Below are 17008 nucleotides of genomic sequence, written 5' to 3'. Positions count from 1 at the left end.
CTTCATAAGATCTCTTACCTTTTTTCCCAGTATAACAAACTTCTCAGTTGTCCCTTTGAAGGAGTCATTAGTCTGTTGTGTGTGTGTATGTGTTTTAGGTTTATAGTCATGGTGATGTGGCATGTTAATCAGCTGGTTTTTACGTAAATTACTTAAGCAAGCTAAATGTTATGTTGTACATTTTCATTTTAGAAGTAAGAGAAGGTGGTGTTCAAACTTTCTCCCACATTTTACCATACCAGATGAGTTAAGAAAATGTGTGGAACAGCAATTAGACGTACTGACCTTTCAGCCCCTCCTAGCAGAGGTATGTAACTGTAGGGTTTATATAAAAAATTTTTTTTGATACAGTGTTTTTGTTCAAGCGCCTTTAACTTAGGAAGAATGTATAGTCCTTAGTGTAAGAGAACATGACATAACACTTGTCAGGTAGACTTAAACTTCAGTTTGGATCCCATAACTTCCATGGGTTTCAGTATGTTACAGAATCCAAGCTTACGAAACCACAAAGGCATAAATGGAAAAATCTGAAAAGACACTTGAAGTGTATTGGGGGTGGACATCACAGAACCTGAACAAAGATTTCTCTGTATTCTTACTTTTTAGGCATCACTGGAAGAGGTTTTTGAGATGTGAGGAAAGTTGTTATTTCATAGAAAATCACAATCTCTTAAATTACTGCAATAAGAGAGGATTCTTTTCTGATTGTTAAAAATTGTTTTTGTAGACATCTTCAAATGTAATTCACTAAATCTTGTTCAGATTCTTCCCACAAGTATAGCAGTTTCAGAATACATATAAAACACCCCCCAAAAAGCTATAAAGTCTTAACAAGAATACTACAATGATTCCTTCTCCAAAACTTTGCTCTGATTTCTGGTAGAATATGGCTGCAACTCACTTGTTTTTATAAATTCCAAGTACTTATAAACTGGAGCTGACACTTTTTTAAAGTAAGAGGCTATATTGTCTGCTGACTAAACATCTCACATTAAACTTGGGATCACAGCATTCAGTTAGTAGGTTAGATATCCTCTCTCAAAAAGAAAGATAAAGCTCTGTAGTGTTTATAATAATTTTACAGTGAAGGCCTGCCATTAATGGTTACTTTTTTTAACCACAGCCTAACCTTAGATAGGAGTTGGTAGTGTTGGAGAATACCTCTGCAGTAAGAGTCGTTAAGCTCTGAGGGAGAAAATTCAGATTCTTTCAGCTAGCCGTAAGTTGCATGATCATCAGCCAGGGCCGAGACTGACATGACTCTTTTCATCTGTCTCTATCCATCTATTTACATTTTTTGCTTTCTGGGCATAAACTGAGCCTAGAACTCAGTCTGTAGACTGCCCCTGAATTCAGATGGTGAAACTGCTGCTGTAGTAGGAAGAGACTTGGTTAACTCTTTAGGTGAGGGGCTATTGTATTTGAGCTGAAGGACTATACTAATCTCATTTTGGCTATTAAGGAGGTTTAAAATATTATCTAGTGTATGGATGCATGTATTTAGGTATCTTATTTGGCAGCCCAGTTGCTGTGCAATCTGTCTCAAGTGTTTTGTTTAATGTTAGCAACAGTGGGTTCTATATCTTAGTGTACAACAATAATGTCTACTGGGTTTTTTTTTTCAGCGTCTTAATCTAGATAATTATAAAGCAAACTTTTCTACTCTTTTATGGCTTGAAGAGATCAAAGCTGAAATGGATTTAAGAGATTACTACATGAGTGGGGTTACTTTAAAAAGGAATGGGAACTTGTTAGTGCTGGAAGTGCCAGGAGTAGAAGAGGGCAGACCTCGCCTGATTCCAGGTAGAAATGAATGTGAGATAAAGTCAAATGGCATGTTGATCTATGTTTTCACAATGCAAAATGTATTGTTTATTCATTTGTTTAAAGAAGTCTTTCAGACATTTGAGCACAAAGTTATTCATTTAGGCTACTTGACCAGGGACTAGGGACAGGGGACTCAAGGACACTATGTTAGTGTCTCAGTCTTACAGTGGCTGCTCTCTGAAGCAGCATTGCATATGTCTGTTCTTACAGATGTTTCAGCGCTTTAGGATTTTTCTTTTACAATAATCAGTGGGGCTTTCAGCAAAAATAAACTGTGCAATGTAGTAATAGCTTAAAAAACAGTAAGTGTAGCAAAAAGACTGGGAAAGCAGCTAAAATTAAATTCAGAATTTCAAATAATATAATATACAAGATAGTGGTTTCGAGAGGTGTTGTCTGATGGCATCAATACTAGATACCTTTTATAATATACAACTACATATGGCATTTCAAAACAGTACTGATGCATGCAGCGACTTTGCTGACGTTAGCCTATTCCAAATTCCTAGTTTAAGCATGCAGAAGGGAAGGAGAAATTACATGCTGCAGTGAAAATGTTGCTATTCCTTGTAACAGTATTTTGCCTTTTAACTTTGTTTTCAATAGGTGATAAGGTGATACTGAAAAGTCAGGTCTACTCAGATCATATAATAGAGTACATTGCCTATGTTGCTGAGGTAAGCAAAGTGTTTCTCCTCTTGAAAATACCATGGTCCACAGGTTATATAAGGGAAGCTTGCAATTCCTGGAGTTAGAGACTATTTTAACCTGACTTCTGAGAAGATAGGTTTATTTTATCTATATTTTGAATGGTGATTTTGTATTTTTGTTGTATTTTTGACAACTATGGCTTCCCTATTCTTTTGAGGTTATAATCTTTGCCTGCTCTGAAGGCACTTTTAACATAATCTAGATTTACCTACTAACAATAGGTTAGTGTTGTTGTTAGTAGGTAAATCTAGATTTACATTTTGGAGTTGATGGGGGGTTAAGTGCTTTCAGAGGGGCTTCTTTATGTTTAAAGTACTAAATCTTCATCAATATCCTGACTTTTTTTTATCTTTGTAACAGATATGTGAAGAAGATGTTACTCTTAAGGTTAATGCTGACTTTGAACGTGCTTACAACTTGGAGCCCATGGATGTGGAATTTGTTCATTGCAGGTGTTTCTATAAGCTTCCAGAAAGCCATGTTTAATGATTCCTCTAGTAGAATGACTTTTAAAATATGACCATCAGCTGTCTATTTTGGTGGACACAGAGAAAGACATAGTTAAGATCTTGCCAAGTTTTTCACTTCTTTTCCTCAACACACCCTTGCCACCATATTCATGGTTGAAAGACTGTAACTGTACAAGTGTCCAAAGAGTTGTTATCTTAATCATTTCTAGATAGCCACACCAATGCCAGATAGAAAAATGGGGAGGAATGAGGTGGGGCGTTTGGGGGTATTTTTCTTAGGTTTTTGGTGGTTTTTTGTTTTGTTTTTTTAATGTACTCATATGGCTGTAAGACTATGCAGGAAGTAAAAGTAGCTAGTGATAATCTCCCATTCTTTTATACTTTTGTTTAATTCATGGGATGTTGTTACCTGTTTGGAGTTATATAATCTTCTCTGTAAATTCAGCCTTGCAAAGAACTTCCTTGAAAGTGTTGAACACGGGGCTTTGTATCACTGAAAAGCTAGAGACTATGTATGTCAATATTTTTCATAGCTAAGCTGTTTACATCTCTGCAACATATTTCTCAGTAGATTCTTTTTTTAAAAAATACACATTTTTATATAAAACTTTTTTTTTTATGCACAGTAAAAAGTACCAGGTAACTCATAGGAGTGTGCTCTCACAGTATATGGAAATGTAAGCTTTTACTTTAATTACAAATCTGTATTCTGGTTCCAGTATTCCTAGCAGGCGATGCCAGTTGGCCATTCAGCAAGCTGCGTACCTGGGTGAAAAAGGTACATTTCATTTGACTGTTAAGCTGTCTAGAGGAGTTTCTTTGTGCAGAGTCCTGTGGATTTTATTGCTTTCACATCAGGGCATACTGGGAGGAACAAATTGTAATTTGTTCTTACAGGAGTTTTCCATGCCTTAGGGGCTTTTTGTTTTGGTTTGGTTTTTAAGAAGATAAAAAACAATACTGAATGTATAGAAGATTTTGTCAAAATTATTTCATCTGTTGGCCATCACAGGCAGGAGGATAGGAAGCAAACTTTGTGAACTGTTAGAGCCAACAAGAAATGTAGGAATCATGCATACTGCTATAATAATAGCCACTAAAATGGCCGTGTTTTGTATTACCTCAGAATTTATTAAAAAACACCAATTTCCTGTTCCATGGTTGAGATGAACAATGCTTGTGAACTTCACATATTACCACCTTAGTTCTGATAAACCAATTTTGGCAGCTCAGACTAAGCTGATACATCAACAGTAAAATTACTCAGTGAAACATCCAAAATGTTTGTTTGAAATTTCTCTACTTTCTTTTTCTCTGCTTAGTGTTATTTCCAGAAAGGCTTGTGTTACAATCACCACAAGCTATCAAGACCCAGAATGCTACAGAGTATTGTGCTGTTGATGATGGCCTTAAACAACCTTCACAGCAGGAAAGTAAGGTAACTATTCTGTAAATATTCATTAAAATGTTCCTTAGTTCAAATGGGTACCAGATACTTACTGTACAGCTATTGCTGGAAGGGAGTTGCATAACGGAGTGTCAAAGAATCGAAGTTGTATTCTGCTGCATTCTAATGACAGAAGTTTTTGTTTGCTGCCTGGAGATGGGAGATTTTATGACAGCTGATACTATAAAGCTTACAAAATGGAAAGTGCATATTAAAAAAGTGTGTGATTGTGGTGGAAATTGTCAGATTTGCCTTAGACTAGTTTTCATAGCTACTGTTGAGTAGATATGTAATATAAGTCCAGTCAATGTGGCAGAAAATAATTTTGTAATAGAAGATAAGCATCCTTTTCTGAGTAGATTTACCCAGGCTTAACTGCCACTTATAATGTATTAATAAAATGTAGAAAGGACTTTTGGAGGCCGCCTAATTCTCTTTCCTTTTTGAAGCAAGACTGTCACCAGCACTAAATCAGGTCAGCTTGGGGGTCTGTGGCAGCATTTCTTTTTTTTTTTTGTCTAGAATTTTCAGTGTCTGCATAACCTGTGCTTCACCACCATTACACTCAAGATGATTTCATAATTCCCTAATTATTTCACCTGGAGTTTGTGCTTTACAACAAGGAGTAATCAATCAATCTGGTTTGGAATCAGTATTTCTAAAATAATGTCCAGAACCTTGCCAACGCCACATTCCCTACAAGCAGTTTTCTCCTGTGCTGCCATCTAAAGGGACATGTCCACCAAGGAAGATGCATGTATCTTTCATAGTGGTCTGGAATTTGACTGCTGTTGTGGAAGCAAACAAGTTATGTAATCATGGCTTCAGAATCCTCATCTGAGCCTGCAGAGTATTTGTGAAATAGATGTCTAATGTTAACAGAGCCAAAGTATTAGAAATCTTAACATGGAAATTCCTGGCACCTTCTCCTACTACTCTTACCTTTCTGTCTTAATGGTAGGTATTCTATTTAATGGGAAAAAAATTTAAGCTTAGCAACTTCAAAAGTATCAGGGAAGATAGTTGCCTGTCTTCTTAAGGTTGTAAATGCATTTATCTTCAATTTCTCTTTGCAGGTCAAAAAAAACCAGAACAAACAGACAAAAGGTATGACATCAAGGGAAGTGAACATAACAGAGATGGTGAGAGTAACTCTGCCAACAAGCCAACTTGGTATATTTTCTGTGCTTAAATAATAAGTATCACATCAGTAAATCAGGCTCTGCCTTTAAAGACAAATTCTAGAAATACTAGCAGGAAGTTTCTATGGAGGCTTTTGGTGCATGACAAACATCTCTAATTTGCAGAATCTAGAATGATTTGGGTTAGAACTTTAAAGATCATCTAGTTCCAACCCCTCTACCATGGTAAGGACCAGGTTGCCAGAGTTCATCCAGGCTGGCTTGAACACTTAACTTTGGGGGAAGGGGGAGCAAGCATCTGATGATATATTTTGTAATGAATAAATAGTTATTTCCCAGTCATTTACTCAAAACTTTTTGATCATATTCAGAGTTCTCAGTTTGTTATTGGGATGCTGTCTCTCATCTTTGGGAAAGCTTTGCTAAAGACGCTAAAACTTTTTCTAGTATCCCAGATTATTCCTATGCTTTTTTTTGGAAAGTATGATTTTAAATATCATTGTAGCAAAATGCTTAAGAGGAGAGTGATCATGTCATTTTTTATCAAAAGTATGCTGAAGAACTATTGAGAAATTACCTAGAATGCACTTCTATCCAAAGGTTAATAAGATTCTACTGTGGAAAGCTAAAGCTAAACTAATTCAGACAGGATTAAGAAAAAATATTCCAGCAGTTGTAGCAGAGGGGTGTGATCATGTAGTACTGGTACCATCCCCAAAGTGCCAGTTACTCGACATTTCTCAAGTTTTTCTGTTCTAGGACGAGAAAGTGAACTTGATTCTAAAATTACTGAATAGAGTTTTTATTGATTGTTTGATTATGTAATCATGGTCCTTTTCTGCCTTTCAATAAAGAGCCAGTACACTTTGGAAATATTAATGGCTTCTTTTCTACTTGGTGTTCTATGAAAATGGAATTTTAGAGAAATTCATTGGTTGTTACCACAAAAGGAAAACAAAAAACGTGCAGAAGCATATTGTGAATTGGAATTGCGTTAATCTACATACATTAAAAATATATGTGGGATTCTGAGATATGCTTGTCTTGATTATAGCTGGTGAAACTGTGGCACTTAAACAGAGAGATGGTGAATTTTTCAATCCTGTGCTGAATGTGCAACAAAAACTGGCAGTGAAAAGGATACTGAGTGGTGAATGTCGCCCAACACCTTATCTTCTCTTTGGACCACCAGGAACTGGAAAAACAGTAACAGTAATTGAAGCTATTTTACAGGTAGAAGTAAATAACAAATCAGTCATCTCTAGTCTTTCCATGTTGGAACTTTTATAGTATTTCTCCAAGTGCCATCATATTTTTTTCCAAAGGAGTTTTCAAAATACTCTTTTTAAATAATTTTATACAGCTCCATAAAAGAAGGAAAATCCATCTTCATATGGATTTAACAAAATTCTGAATGGCTTATTTTCAAGCCTTTTGTCTTTAAAACTTCAGTGAACAGTGTCTACCTTGTGATTCTAGTAGTGTATAATGTATTCATGAAGCAGAGGTATACATTAATATGATAGTCATTAATTAGTTCTGTTATGGGTACACTCAGTTTGAGACTACTTAGTCATGACTATTGGCAGGAGCATTACTGAACTGCAAAAGAATGAATGGAAATCACACATGTGCAGAACTCTTCTGGGTTCTGTATTCAGTGAAATAAAATGGGAATGTTTGCACTACTGCTGCTTCTTGAAAAACCTTTTTTTTTTTTTTTTTTTTTTTTTTTTTTTTTAAATATCTGTCTTCTTTAATGTAGATACACTTTACTCTGCCAGACAGTCGGATTTTGGTATGTGCACCATCAAATGCTGCAACAGATCTGATTTGCTTGCGGCTGCATCAAAGCAATCTCTTAAAACCAGGAACTATGGTTCGAGTTAATGCTGCCTTCAGGTCAGCAGAGGTAAATATTACAGATACCTACCACTTAAGGTTTCCATTTTAATATTTTTACCTTAAAATACTGATTTAGTATTTTAATTCTTGGTGGCTATGAGGCTGCTTAGGTTTGCTTAGCATCCAGAGTATTATATTGCTTCAGCTTTTCCAGAAGATTAACTGGAAAGTTGATCATAATCCTTAATTTGATTGTATGAGCATAGGATCTTCACCTTTTTCTTGCTGTGCATTACTCTACAAACGGCAAATAGGCATTGGTGGGGATTTTTGATTTCATTTAGGTTTTTTTTTGTTATCAGTCCAGGTTAAGACTGCTTACACAGAAAGTAAGCAAGTAGGATTGTCATCTCTGTGCAGGATGCCCACCTTGTGGGTTAATTTCATATATACGTATATGTTTATACATATGTATATGTATTTACACGTAAGTGTGTAAATACAGAGATTTACATTTGTATATATACACGTGTGTGTGTATGTATATGTGCACATATGTGTGTGTGCGTATATATAGATGAGTACATAAAATAGCCAAATGTTCCATTTTCATCCTTACAATAGAGCACAGATGTCTTGCATATGTACTATTTTCTTAGGAAAATTAATCCATTCATTTTGGTGTGTGAATGAGTGTTAGTCTATGTATTTTGCTCAGCCTTTTAAAACAGTTTTCAGAGAGCTTTTCTATTCAAATGTAAAATTTCTGTTTTAGGCTGGCAAGTTGTTTTACCTTTTTTTTTTTTACAAGTTTTTTTTTACTTTTTTTTTTTGTGCAGCAAATTGATGACGTGGTGAAACCTTACTGCAAAGATGGTGATGATATTCAGAAGGCATTGTGGTCCAGGATTGTAATTACAACATGCAGCAGTGCAGGATTGTTTTATCAAACAGATACACGGTAAAGTACCATAGACGGCAGTATCACTGAAGTGGCTGAATGGCACCAACCCCAGAGCTTTTACAGACTGTCTGACCTGTAACTTGGGCTGTTTTGATAGTTTATTGCATGAACCTGTATTGTGTAAGAGAGCAAAGCACTTGGTTTTAGTAATGTTTAAGTAGAAACTTTCCCCATGGTAAATTTAAGAATTATCTTGAGAAATGTTTAAGATTTTTGAAACAATAATGTCTCCTCTGCCCCCTGTGGGAATTACATTGCTCTTGACAATCACTTTGGCTCAAAATGATTGCCACACTAAAAATTACAATGTATTTTGTTTTTATCCAGTCACCTTTAGTAACTGTAAACAACTGTTGCATCAAGTTCTTTTACCCAAGGTTGTCTCTGACTTGGATTTTAATTTCGGAAAAGGACAGTCTAAAGCCTTACTATCTCAAGTTGTTTGGCAGAAACAAAGCTTGGGGATTGTCTTTGTTATACCAATTGCATTGTTTTAATTTAATATCTTAAGAAAACTGAGAATAAGGGAAGCTTTTCTAACTATCTTAACGTTGGTACAATGCTTCAGTTAAAGGTTGTGTATATCAGAGTATGTAAGTGAAATCAAAGATGAAAAATGAAAGTTAGGGGATTGTTTTTTCTGTATTTCCTTCTGGAAATACCCATGTTTGCTCTGTGTCTTTGGGGTTGCCTGGCACATTTGACAAGGATGTTAACACAATGGCTGAGGTCAACCACAGGGTGGCAGAATGAACTAATCTGAAAACAGCCCTGTTTCAGGTTAATGTTACTTAATTATAGGCTTGGACATTTCACTCATGTGATTCTGGATGAGGCAGGTCAAGCAAGTGAACCAGAGAGTCTCATTCCTATTGGATTGATTTCAGAAGCTGATGGACAGGTAATTCTCTTAACATCGTTTACTGAACAGGAAAAAGCTTGTTTATTATTTTCATATTTTGTGGATTATGTAGAGTGCAAGCAGCCATTTTCTGGTAATGAGTTTTTTAATAGAGATTATTCATGCATAATATCAATTCTCAACACTTAAACAAGTTTCTTTACATCTAGAACAAGTCTGTGTTGGGAGGACTGGGTCTGTGTGGAAGATTACGAATAAAAGATGCGTTCCGTTTAAGACAACAGCATACTTTTGTCCTTTGCAAACAAATGTTTGAAGGAAAGCAGAATACTTGATATGAATTGATCTTTGAATTCTGAAAGATGTATGTCATTATAAAACAAAGTTTAAATAACAATTGTTTGGATCTAAAATGGATGTTTTTAAATTTCATATACAGATAATTCTCGTTGGAGATCCGAAGCAGTTAGGGCCAGTAATAAAATCTAAGCTTGCACAGTCTTTTGGATTAAGTATGTCCTTGCTAGAAAGATTGTCATTAAGAGAGCTATATCTGAGAGATGAGGATGCTTTTGGTGCCTGTGGAGCATACAATCCTTTGTTGGTGAGTTAAGCCTTCCATCAACCTTTTTCAGCTCAATCAAAAAAGGAGAACTTGTGGTTTCTTACCACCATTTTGCTCCCTGATGCTTAATGATAAGTCTAGCTTGAGCGTGAATTCTCTAGAAAAACTTGATTAGTTTGCATGTGTAGTCTGAATAGTAAAGATGCTGAGTCTTCCAGCATGGTAAAACTTTTCTTTGAAGGGATCCTCTATTCTTAAGTATCATAAGTCAAATATGGTGCACAAAGCACAGTTGTAAATAATAGCTTAAAATTCTCTTTCACATTCATAGTGCAGGTTTACCATAACTTCATTTTCCACAGATGAAAAAGTACAATTTCTGCTTTTAACATAAAAAGACAGAGTCTCTTCTTTGAAGATTGTGAAACATGGTGTTTGCAAAATCAAAGGGAAGAAGAGAAATTGTTCTTATTTCTGTATCATGTCTTCCTTTGAAGGATAGCTTCCCCAGATTTCTCTATGGGCAAGTACCTAAAATCTGTGTTAAGTGGCAGAGGTAGCATATATTTAAACAAGTACAAGTGTTTGAGCTGCTTTAATTACTGTCTGAATCCCAAACGTAGGGCTGATGTTAAGCTTCCTAAGATGCCTTCCTATCCTCATGTTAACATACTTCAAAGGACTAAACTGAGAGCAAAAGATGACTAAATGACCATGGAAGTAGAGAAGGGAGGAAATCTGATGGCAGATTTAAGGGTGAAAGTGAGGGTGTTTGGACCTAGGCTTTAGGTCAGTTTCAGACTGCTGAAAAACCTGTCACAATTCCTCCTAAAAGCTGTTAGTGCAAACTCTGGTTGTTGTGTTCCTTACACAGTGCTTGAGGAAAATTGGCATAGTGAGAGATGAGGAAATGGGAGGGCTTTAAGGATAGGTTTTGACTGGAACATCCTGTGTTATCCCTTTTACAGGACTGGTTTTTTTTTGAGCTGGTTATTACTTTCTGGATTGCTTCTTTAAGATTATTCTTTCATTTAAAGACAAATACCTTTTAGATGTTTTAAGACCAGCTTCTGTCAGCTGTTCCGATGCTCCCTGTTTGCCTGTCAAGACTTTTTCGAAAAAAGACATTAAATCCATTGAAATTCCATGGAAATAATCTGACTCTTAAAAAAAGGAGAATGTGTCTATACATCAAATATTTCAAGAAACTAGAGAATGACCCATTTGTCTATCACGTACATTCAATTGTCTTTGTTTCCCCTTTGGAAGGGAAGAAGATGGTCTTTCAAAAAACTGCTTTGGTGTACTTCTTACAGAAGATCAGAACTGCAGTTTATGCCTTGAATACAGTTCTTTGGCAGCCTTAGAAATGCTAAATGCTAGTGGATGGTAAGGTAGTAGCTGTGTTCTGAGAAGTCTGATGGATAATTACCTGTCTCAATTACAGATTTTGGATTTTGTCTTTCCAGATCACTAAACTCACAAAGAACTACAGGTCTCATTCTGCGTTGCTTGCCTTGCCATCTAAATTGTTTTATCATAAGGAGCTAGAAGTTTGTGCAGATACCTCAGTAGTCACTTCTTTCTTGAATTGGGAGAAATTGCCCAGGAAGGGATTTCCATTAATTTTTCATGGAATAAGGGTATGTAAAATGTTCATACAGGGAACTAAATGTATAGGCTTGCTAGCAGCTTGCTGGTTTTTTTAGAATAAATTCTAGAAAGGATATGAAAAGAGCTTAATATGCCTGTCACAGGTAATGTGACTCCCTGACCATCTGGTTTTAAAAACAAATACTTAAGTCACCTATTTGCTAGGAACTTGAACAGCTGCCTCTTGAAGTGCACTGTGGAGACATTTTCATGGAAGTTTAAATTCATAGCAGATGACCAGACTGGAGTTACTATCAGCTGCTCTAGATTGCTTTTGATGAGAGTTTCCTACATTCAGATGGATACAAGCCTCTAAAACTAAAGAATCATTAGAGCTTAACTTGGCAGGGGAAAAAGTAGTACCTTGGGGAAAAAAAAATTCTTTAATCTTCCAAGAAGTTAGTAAGAAGTGGTAATACCTGCTGCTTGGAGAGGCTTGGTTTAGAACTCTTCCACCTTGAAAAAAGCAAGATGCCAGCTTATTAACATGTTATTCTGAGTTGAGATATAACTCCTTTGTTGCATACTTAAAATACTTTTGTTATATCACTTATAAATGTATAAAAAATAGATATAAAATGTGAGGTGATACTTGTTCTCTAGAAAAGGTGTATAGAGAGGAAGAGAAATTATATATAATATTCCATCACTTTTTTTGCATTCGGGAGGTATAAGAATAATATGTTAATAAGTACATAGTAATTTTTGCGCCTGATCTCCATAATCTCATTTTCTTTCCCCAATACAGGGCAGTGAAACACGTGAAGGTCGCAGTCCTTCATTGTTTAATCCAGCTGAGGCAGTTCAAGTAATGATGTACTGTTGCCAACTGGCTAGAAGTGAATACTCTGCAGTCCCAGTGACAGATATTGGAGTGATTGCACCATACCGTAAACAGGTATAATGTTTAACAGGTCTGATGTCTTCAGAGCCTCAGAGTTGCTGTATTTCATCTCATATATTTATATGGTGGCTGTGTTTGTTAAAGCAGGGGGGCATATCTTAAAATTCCACTGTGGTGTATCCTGATACCGAGTGTATTATCAATCACTGCAATACTGCCATTGAAATCTAAAATAATGACAGCAAAAATGGCATTCTACTGGTTTTTCAGTTTTAAAAATCTACCAATTAAGGAGACCAATTTGGAAACAAAAGCAGATTTTTCAGTTGTTGGAAGTAATGAGTGATTCATTATCCAACAGCTGGAACAGCAGTCTGGTTCTGTCACTCTGTGCACTGAAGACTGGATCAAAAGGGAATTATGATGAAGTAGATGGCATGACACCTTGTTGCGGTCTTGAGGAGACTAGAGGAAACAATTGCTGTGACTTCTTAGCTGTCCTATAGTCAGACTTGAAGTTTCTAATGCTATTTGAACCTCTAGAGAATGTTAAGCATGAACTTCAAATGCTGTGTTTTATTTTTAAATGTATTTATATCCAGGTGTGTTAAGTATGTGATGTTTACTTTCATTTTAAAAATAAACTTAATCCCCTTTCACTTCCAGAGGAGATTTTGGCTGGTGCACATAATTCTTCTTGGTTTTCACATCTCAGTATTCATAACCTTGCACGTGTGGCTTGGGGAAAACACTGTGGTGTATGAAAAAGACCAAGCCCTTGTGAAGAAATCTCACTTGCAAATTAAAGCTTTACTTTTATTGATCCAGCTGGTCAGGCGCATGCACCTGCCTGTGTTTACAGTTACTTGTTTTTTCAAATATTCATAAGTATTGATACTGTTGATGTGACTGAATTTCTTACACTCCATAAACAGTGATTTCATATGATTTAATGTGATTTTTGTCTTTCATCTGCCTATAATACAAGGCATATGATAGTAATGTCCACATTAAAAAGTCACTTTGTATTGCAGGAACACTGATTAGAAAGTAGTCTTTGACTGTAATCTTCAGCTTAGTCAGGCAGGATTTCTTCTTAAATCTTTTGAAGCACTTCAGTTATAATCTCTGAACAACTTTTAGCAGATGGCAGTACAGTAATCCCATATGTACCAGGATCCCAGTGCCTGAGACTCCTTGTTCTCTTTCTCTTTTGGTGGATAGTTAAGATCATACCTCACTTCTGCCTTTCACTCTGCATGATGCACCTGGCAAGCAAAGGTGGAATCTTCATAGTCGTCTTCTTCAAGGGCTAATGGAAGCTGCTTGTCCTTGGATCTGTCATATGCATGGTTTGGATATGATGCACGCTGGAAAAAGAGGGTTTAAGGATCTGAGTTATCTTTAAAATCTGGACTACTAAAAATCTCTTGCCTTCTGTTCAGTTTATGGTAGAGAGTACTCCTTTACCTAAGTTGTGTATTAGCTGTGATACTTTCTTGTAGGAAAAGTTGCTATTTTATTTGAAAATCTTATTAGTGAATGATTGCGAAGCTTGGTGTATGTGGTATGGTTTTGGTTTTAAAGCAGTCCACTATCAAATGTAATATTAAATTCCCTCAACCACATTTTTTTTTCTTGATAGGTGGAAAAAATTAGATTTCTTCTCAGAAATATTGATTTGGAAGACATAAAGGTTGGCACAGTAGAAGAGTTTCAAGGGCAGGAGTACATGGTTATCATCTTATCAACAGTGCGTAAATTTACTGTGGTACTATTGAGAATTTTTATGTGTCTAATTCTCTGTGTTTCATTTTTGATATAGGCCTTTAAAAAATTTAGAAGCTATATTTTTGTCAGTCTATTACAGTATTTGAAAGCAGAGCTTATTAAGTGCATGCTTGTTTAGTTACTCTTCTCTTTAAAATATGGATTGTTAAAAATCTGTTGCTTTCTGTTTAAATTATGGTAGTAGTACTTCATATTTGCAGCTTGGAGGAAGAGTCCAGGATTTTCTCACTTTTGTTTTTCTTCCTGAGGGCAGTGGTGGGTACTTACTTTCACAAGTGGTATGATGTTCAACATCATACCATAGCTTTTCAGTCCACTATTAGAACTCCCTTAAAGTATTTCTGGGTATGTACTACACTCTTATTTATAAGAACTCATTATTCAGGTAATGAAAATTTTCTTTTTTCAAAGATAGGTTCAAGTATGGATGAAAAATGGGTAAAAAAATAATGAGTCATAGTTTTAGCACACTACTTGCTTTGGCTGTTTTTCCTATGCTAAGACAAAGCACACTGATGAAGCTACTGAAGAAGGCATACTGAAAGACACATTGTGAATTGTCATTCAGCTGAGTGGATTTTTGCAGTAAGGAAATATTATGTTAAAGTTACGCTGTGGTATGTTGTATTCTCATCATTTTATTTCTAAAACTATCCGTAATTTTAGGTGCGATCTCAGAAAGTGGTAATTGATGATGAAAAACACTCTTTGGGCTTTCTCTGTAACCCAAAGAGATTTAACGTAGCAATTACTCGAGCAAAAGCTTTGCTGATTGTCGTGGGAAATCCTCACGTTCTTGTGAAAGTAAGTTTTGGATTTATATCTTTGAATTGCATATGTTATTTACCACAGCAGTTGTATGATTTTGTGGTTAATCTGATGTGAGGAAGCATCAGAACATGTTAGGAACTTGTACATTGTCCTCAGTCTGCATTTGGGAATATCTGATCTCCGTGTGTTCATATGAACAGACAGTTCAGGCACACACACACAGTAGATTTCCAAGCACAAGGGAAATCATGCTCTGTGCATACAGACTCCTAGCTCCTTTTTGTCTCCAGCCTCGAGGCTCTGACCTCTTCTCAAGTTCTCCAGCAGCATGCAAGTCAGTAAGCATGTTCTGAATGACCTCACACAATTAGGTTCTTCACAAAATGTAGTTGCATCACTTTAAGTGGAGGGTGGCAGAAGTGATTGTTCCCAATTAATGCAACAAGTGCCAGGGAGGAGGACTCCTTTTGGACTCATGCATGGTCCTTTCACAGGAGTAAGTTCAGCTTGTCTTAATATCTCATGTCTGACTTCACAAACAACAAGGAAAACAGTGTTCCAGAAATGATCTGAATGAAAATCTAGTTCCCCCACACCTAACATGTAACTATGTAAGTGAGAGCAGCTGTAGGTACCTTCCTCACATGTTGCACCATACTTGCACCATTTGTAGAGTACTGTTTCTGGAAGAGGTCCTATTTAAATCTCTTATATTCTTGTGCCATGTTAATTTGTTTGAAAATTCACTTCACAGAGCACCGTGATTACAGTTATATATTAATTTTCTCTTGTAGGATCCCTGTTTTTGTGCACTGTTAGAATACAGTTTAATCAACAGAGTTTATATAGGTTGTGACCTACCCGCAGAGCTGGAACACCTGCAGAAGTAAGTGTCTGGTCTTCACTTTAACCTTGCCAGATATTGATCAGTTTACAGTATTTTTAGAGCTGGTGTCATTTGGAAGATTGATCAGTACAACAATCGGGGTTACCATAGTAGGATTGGATTTTGCATTCCTAAGTAAACATTATGTGAACATAATGGTGTAATGTAACCCTGTTTTCTCCCGCCCCATAAAAGAGTCTGACCATTAATTATTAAATAAGAGCTTTTATTGACTTTGGTATCTTATGTATCCCCAAATGGTAATGGCATATTTGATGATCATTAAGATGGAGGGTACAGCAGAAGTATTTTAGGTGATTTCACTGTAGTTAAAAACAAAGTGCTTGAAATTTTAAATATGTTCCTTCTGATAACATGTCATAAATACAGTGTTCAATGGGTATTATATACTAGATTATACTATTTTTTTAATCAAAACTGTTGTTTATGGGAAAGGTAGGCAACTTTTTTATGTTACTCTCTTTAATTGACAGGTGTGACTAGTTTATTGGTATTCAAGAGTTTGGTATTCATCTGTTTTGAAACTAAAAACACTTTTGTAAGAAATTCAGTCCTGAGCAGATAAGCACTTTTTGTCTTCGGGGAGAGGCACATGTTTGAAATGGATAGAAGTTTCTGCAAACAAGATTTTTTTTTCTTTTAAGAAGTGAAAAAGTTGAAATTAATAGTGTAAAGTAATAGTGGCACCTTATTAGCTTTTCTGTTTAAAATGTGTATTACTGTGCCTCTGCAAAGAACAGTATACCTGAATCTTCCAGGCTTCAGGAGAAAAGTATTGAAGGACTCCTATATCAGCTTTTCCATATTCTATAATTGTTTCAGCTTCTAGTTTTCTCAGACTTGTGTAATGCCACCTAAAACTGGACTGTCCCAAGAACATAAATGTGTGTCATTGTTGTGGGAGTGTTACAGTGATATATGTATGATGTGAACTGGAATGATACATTAAATATCTCCCCTCAACAGATACTGAGTGCCTTAAGCCAAAACCCTACTTCCGGTTTTTAAGGCCTTTGTATATACAGCTGAGATCACACAGGGTGTTCTTGGTTTCCACTGTAGTTTAGCCATCTGCTGTGGTGCATGTCAGAGCAATGCCTTAAGTGGTGGGTTAAAGAAAAAAAGAAAATTAAAACTGTTTTGCCTTCCTGTAAATGTGCTATAGAATAAAGTATTGTGTTTTATTTTGGCAAAATTAAAACGATAGGT

General features: G+C 35.9%; 1 protein-coding gene across 1 annotated transcript in view; it reads left to right on the top strand.

Moving 5' to 3' along the window:
• MOV10L1 (Mov10 like RISC complex RNA helicase 1) overlaps positions 1 to 15782 on the top strand; it is a 29123-nt gene extending 13341 nt beyond the window's left edge. The window contains exons 10-26 of the mRNA XM_031056912.1: positions 193 to 307; positions 1626 to 1803; positions 2434 to 2504; positions 2899 to 2990; positions 3728 to 3786; positions 4331 to 4441; positions 5532 to 5597; positions 6652 to 6830; positions 7363 to 7509; positions 8282 to 8403; positions 9208 to 9307; positions 9708 to 9872; positions 11303 to 11476; positions 12235 to 12384; positions 13976 to 14083; positions 14788 to 14925; positions 15687 to 15782. Of these exons, the coding sequence (XP_030912772.1) occupies positions 193 to 307; positions 1626 to 1803; positions 2434 to 2504; positions 2899 to 2990; positions 3728 to 3786; positions 4331 to 4441; positions 5532 to 5597; positions 6652 to 6830; positions 7363 to 7509; positions 8282 to 8403; positions 9208 to 9307; positions 9708 to 9872; positions 11303 to 11476; positions 12235 to 12384; positions 13976 to 14083; positions 14788 to 14925; positions 15687 to 15782 (2071 nt within the window). The remainder of the gene's footprint in view (positions 1 to 192; positions 308 to 1625; positions 1804 to 2433; positions 2505 to 2898; positions 2991 to 3727; positions 3787 to 4330; positions 4442 to 5531; positions 5598 to 6651; positions 6831 to 7362; positions 7510 to 8281; positions 8404 to 9207; positions 9308 to 9707; positions 9873 to 11302; positions 11477 to 12234; positions 12385 to 13975; positions 14084 to 14787; positions 14926 to 15686) is intronic.
• The last annotated feature ends 1226 nt before the right edge of the window (positions 15783 to 17008 follow it).

The sequence above is a fragment of the Geospiza fortis genome, unplaced genomic scaffold, assembly GCF_000277835.1.
Source record: "Geospiza fortis unplaced genomic scaffold, GeoFor_1.0 scaffold195, whole genome shotgun sequence".
Classification (NCBI taxonomy): domain Eukaryota; kingdom Metazoa; phylum Chordata; class Aves; order Passeriformes; family Thraupidae; genus Geospiza; species Geospiza fortis.
This window is presented reverse-complemented; position numbering and strand designations above follow the sequence as displayed.